Source organism: Echinococcus granulosus, assembly GCF_000524195.1.
Source record: "Echinococcus granulosus chromosome Unknown EG_S00131, whole genome shotgun sequence".
In the NCBI taxonomy this organism is placed as follows: Eukaryota; Metazoa; Platyhelminthes; class Cestoda; order Cyclophyllidea; family Taeniidae; genus Echinococcus; species Echinococcus granulosus.
Genome location: NW_020170511.1, coordinates 201,656 through 207,403, shown reverse-complemented (window position 1 = coordinate 207,403; position 5,748 = coordinate 201,656). Strand labels below are relative to the sequence as shown.

At 47.2% G+C, this 5,748-nt stretch overlaps 1 protein-coding gene across 1 annotated transcript; it reads right to left on the bottom strand. All coding sequences in view use genetic code 11, as the record gives it.

The window, feature by feature from the left end:
• Positions 1–2,177: 2,177 nt before the first annotated feature.
• On the bottom strand, positions 2,178–4,263 carry EGR_09098 (hypothetical protein; the record flags this gene model as incomplete). Its single annotated transcript, XM_024498347.1, has 3 exons — positions 2,178–2,273; positions 3,204–3,433; positions 3,813–4,263. 3 exons carry the CDS (start codon positions 4,261–4,263, stop codon positions 2,178–2,180), a joined length of 777 nt encoding a protein of 258 aa, XP_024347256.1.
• Positions 4,264–5,748: the final 1,485 nt, after the last annotated feature.

Genomic DNA, 5,748 nt, shown 5'->3' with positions numbered 1-5,748 from the left:
GCATGACATTTTACCAGTTTCTGGCAACTGTGCATTGTCCCTACTCGGTTCATGCCCTCCGCTATGTAACCAACTTTGGAAACTACGAACACACAAAGCGGTGTTGACGAATAACGTTTATGTAGGCATCAGCAGTCACAAGCATCCATTACCACATGTGTGGGGTTTCAAGTAGAGAGGGAGTGGGAGGAATGGCACAAACAGAGAAGCATATCCCACCGTGCCACCTGACGGCCTTTTTGAATGGTCCGACTTGACGAGTGGAACAGGACTGCTGCAAAGTCGATTTGCTTTGGGGCGACTCCATAATGCGCTGGAGTCACGCACTGGAGTGAAGGTGGGTGACAAAACGAAATAATTGCAACCTGAAAAACAAAAGAATTTACAGGTATCCTGCCATCTTGACTTGCAATTGGAGCTGACAAACTTCCTGTGCTTTCGTCAGGGTGACTAGAAGCATGTGTTGCTGTGGCGACCTTCGACACTTTGACTTCTTACCTGCATTGCAAGACATCAATTGTGTCCACCATGGTTTGGGAACTTGAGGAACTTCTTTTAGATGTAAGTCACGTGAGCGAGTACTTTGCCCATGGGACAAGTGGAGGTGGCACAAGGGCATTTGACCTGGCAGAACTTGAGCAGTTCGCTTTCTCATCCCAAAGTGCATCACCTATTGGCATTCACATTGGTCTTCGTTCGGCCAAGTCGTTGTAAAGCAACTGTCGGATTTCAAAGGAATCCAGCGGCCCAGACTCATTTCATCCAGAGTACTTCATTTGACCTCAAGGAACACACGACTGCCAGATATATTCAACCAACAGCTTCCTAATGAAGGCCAAACGGATGACCGCTTACAGCAGACTGTCTTGCATTTTACAGCATTGGCACACTAAGCAACCCCAATACACAAGATCTGAAGGCTGAATGTGTAAAGCAGCTAGAAAGAAGAAAGTTTGTCATTAACGCAGTAATACTTACATGAAAGACGACCACGTCATGGGGGAAACAGACCCATGTAGTGAAGGGACAACGCCAGTGGAGGCTATTTACCCGAGTTGACTTGCTCACTCCCTTCCACAGTCAAGTCTCTGCCTCCACGATGCAACACAGTCATCACGAGTGCCTTCGAGGCGAATGGGCCACCGCAGTCATATAGACAGCCTGCTCAACTGCTCAAGTTCTCCTTACTTGCCTCCTCTTCACTAGCCTCATCACTCAATCCTTGGCAGCTCAGTTATTTGTTTCCTGTGCTAGGCAAAGCCGTGCTCGAACTAGACTTGTGTTGATCTGGCAATGGCGCAATCGACGACAGAGCCAAATACTCCAGGGCTTGGTCCTTGAGGAGGCAAATGGACTCACCCCTCCCTAATAGTCCCAATCAACTGCCTCTTCTGTCATGTGATGGAACAATGACATGCATGAAGCAAAGTGAATATGCCATCTAGATCGACACAAATACCTCTGTCCGCTGCAAATGATTCCTTTGCCACATTGATGGCAATGCTGCAGGATGTGTGAAACCGACAAGTGGTAGCGTGGTACACGCACAATCGCAAACATCACCCACACACAACTACCACTGATCACGTGCGAGGCCATGAAGACACATCTGGCACCTCTCATATCATCAGCAGCCTGTACCAGGAGATTTTGTCTTTTGTCGTCTAAGTGATCTCCAATGACATTGCAATGCTGACCCCCTTGCAACATCCAACATAATCGAACAACTAGAAGCCTTCCAATACCCAATAACCATCAACTGGCTCGAGCATACCAAATCATTATTACCAAGTTCCTTCCTCCATTTTTTCCAACTACTCGTATTGACGAAAGCTCTACCTCCTCCACCATCATCGAGATGCGTCTACAGCGATTCCCTTTCCACTACATCCTCTGTATCATGAAAAGCAAAATGGGATGATCAAGGCGAAGGAGTCGTACACACTGACAACAACGCAGCATGGAGTAGAAGGCTGACAAACAGGGCAACTACAACTGGTGACCAACATCTAGACTTTGGTGAGGATCACAGCTGTTTTCAAGCACAACCACCCCCACAGCTGTCATGGCTGTCAGTTCATACACGTGTCACATCGAAATCAGTCCTTTCGTGCGTGGTCTCCCTAGGTGTCCAGCTGTTTGAGCGTACGTGAATGACAATCGAAACGCGAAGACTGTCAGTTAAGCACGAACCACGCGGCCGACTGTGACGATGCTCCACGGGGTAGGGGTTGGTGTGAGGCGTAATGGTCCAGATCCTCACTATCACTAGCCTACATCACACGTTTCATGAAAGCCAACTTTCCTATCTTCTTCAACATCGCCAACTTTGAATTTGAACCGTCACAAATGCCACCACGCCAAGCTGAACTCAGCATATTCTCTAGGTGCCGGTTGGTAGGAAAACGAAGCATTTAAACAAGAAGCGTGCAAAATGATTGAAATTTAGGGGCGCCTATGGGCGTGAGTGTTGTTTATGAAAGAAAGGTTAAATTTTTAGAAATTGAAAAGAAAAATAATGCAGTGATTTCGAATGATGCAGAACAAATGAGTGGGAGGAGAACTTGGACTTACCAATCAACGTTGCCTGAATGCATTTGAAAATGAACTTATGCAGGTAGGTCGGAGTGAATGCACCGCAACAAAATAATCTTGCCCTGGAAATGACCCTCCACTCACAACTCGCCTTTTCATCCCAGACCGTCTGACCATTTGAAATGGAGCATGTCAGATGTTCAGTCCAATGCGGCAGCCTCATTGTCGGTCCCGTATTGGAGGAGGGTTTCACCACCTGCCCACTTGAATGGGAGCTTCCCACGGGTCGAATTTGAGGCCGCATTCACTTAAAAGTGGACTTCCGGCAACGATGCAACGACGAGTGGGGCATGTGAGCATAAGAGAGGAAATGCAGGCAGCTGGGTAGCTGCAAGTGTGTGGGATGTGAGGGCGTGGTGTGATTACCAAGTTAAAATATAATCAAGGTAGTTGCAGACACAGACAATGCGGTGTTTATGTATTTGTTGAGCACACACGTCCTTGTGCTACATTGACTTCTTCACCTCTCAGACGTCGTCCGCATTGCTGCCTGTGGAATTCCCTCTCCAACAGTCATCTCCAATGACCTAAACACGTTTCCTCAACACGTGCACACGAAATTTGGGCGTTGCTAAGGCTGTGCATGCGAATACTCCCTTGCAGCATACCGTCAGGATTGGATTTGCTCGGCTCGCCAACATTTGTGCAAAGCCTTTCACCATGTGGACTGATGGTGCAGGGACAGCCTTCTTCGCCATGGAAGAAGTGATGCCGCAAATGCTTGGGACATGTCCGAGACATTCGCAAACTATTAACTTGTGTACCTCGGCAACTACCATGGTGGCAACCACTCCAACACGATAGACACATTGCCATGAGGACAATGCAAGCTTTCCACCTCATCACAAAAGCACGCAACCATGACGTAAATGGGACTCCCACAAGAGAACTATTGCCACACATCAACCTTGACGCTCACAGCCTCCCCACTGCTGTATGGAAACAAAAGACAGATCCACACAATGAGAATATGCTTTTATTTATGGAGATACCCATTTAACCACCAGTGAAGTGAATACAAGACATTTAGTTGTGTTATCTTAGAGAGGATCATCTCCCTCTGCCAACTGCAGGAATTCCTCCGTGCTCATAGTAGGAACGTTCGATGGCCTCCTACTGACTGCACTTTTCCTACCTGGAATCATTGATGTATTAACACTGCTTGTACTCGCTAAAATAAACGGTAAATGTACAACACAAATGTGACTCCGTCTTACGTCTGTCGGGTGTTCGGAACACATCTGCTGAAGCACATTCTGTGGGCCGCGAAGGGGTGTGTGGTTCTTCCCGTTCCCTGACTGCCTCACCTTCTAACTCTGATTGAATGTAGTTGAGGAAATACCATCGACAGTGAAACTTACGTTGCACAGGTGCTGTGGAATGCCACTGTGTGTCAGTGATGGTATGAAGTGGTGATGGGGCTTGAGCTTCTCCTACAGTCGCTGATGAATGTTGCTTGTGTTCTTCCAATTCCTTGACTGCTTTACCTTCTAACTCTGATTGAATGTAGTTGAGGAAATACCATCGACAGTAAAACTTACGTTGCACAGATGCTGTGGAATACTGCTGTGTGTCAGTGGTGGTATGAAGTGGTGAAGGGGCTTGCGCTCCTCCCACAGTCACCGATGACTGCTGCTTCTGTTCTGAAGTCAAACGTGAGTCGCTCATTTTGTGAGAGATTTTAGACTTTGCTCCGCAATTTGCGTAGAATTAGTCAAACTATAGATGGAGACGATAAGAATGTCATTTGACTGACTTAATGCTGGAGTCTGTAAGCTGTGCTTGGAGGGGAAATGAGTTTGTCAACAGTACACGTCGACAAAGCGTGTTGATTTGAACCACGGTTGCCGCTATGGTACCACGTACTAAAACACTGCCATATTGTCAATTATTGCCTCTCACAATTTCTAGGCGCATATGCACTTGAAACACAAATAAAAGGCCATCTTCAAATAAATTCAATTGCCTCCTTCACTTGGATTCGGGTCCGTGCAAACAACCTGTTCATGAGATAATTTCACTGGCAAAATATCCTCACCTTTCCATTTGCGTCCAATGCAGGCATCTCTCAATGTTGCCACTGTTTGACGTTCCTGTGTGTTTCTCGTGTTGCAGAACGTCACCACCATATTTGCGCGCCATATTTGTTCCAATTCACGGACTGCGGCATTCATCGATTACCTATAATTGATTGGATCATTGCTCTGCTCACTGACTCATCTGCCTCGTCAATTCTTCTGTCAGCACGGAGTGTGAGTGCATTCCTCGCCAAAGTGAGGGCAAATGACTCAGCACTTTGTGGGGAGTGATGCCACTTGAAATGACTGTTTCCTTCAGGTCGCGGAAGTAATCACCCCTCGCATTGCATGTCTTCTCCGTGGAAATGGGGTGGGCAAATGAAGCGTTGTCATGTGGAGCAGGCGGGAAAGCATCAAGCACATTGGCATTGCTTCAATATGGTTGCCGGTTAATCAGAGAGCATGGTGGGTTGTTGGTGTGAGACACAACAACATTGGCTCAATGACAAGTCCTCAAGCAGTGGACGATACATTTGTTGTTTCGCGTTGGCTGCATTCACTTCATTTCCACCTTGCTGCTATTGTTTGGATTTGGGGTTTCGTGGGAACAATTTATCTGCTGTGTGGTCTCACACAGGTCTCTGAGTCGACCATCCTGCATCAGGCGTGACACGAATGAGTGTTCACGGAAAGGATGCTGCAGCATGAGTCAGGAACTACCACCGTCGACGTCCTTGTCACCATACAGACATGCGACCGCCTTCGAACCATCTACACATCTCCAACATCCTGTTCTTGTGCAAATGAGCGTTCCTTAAATATAACTTGCCGTATTCGGAGCCTTCTCATCTGTCTGTATTTGCTGTTTGGATGCTGCTTCATGGCGTTGCATGAATACCGCTTGATCTGCCCATCCACACTCATCGGTTTAGCTCGATTGCCGTTTGTGTAGGATGCCAGCTACCTCTGTTCAGCGCAACTCTTCTGTTTTGCATCCAAAGCATCACTTTCAAACCATCATCCTTTGTTGAACCTTCCTGTATCTTGTCGCCCACAAATAGACATCCTCTTACCCAGGTTTGGCAATTGGCTTGGCTGCAGTGTGCTGGAATCAGCAAACACTCTCCTGATATTA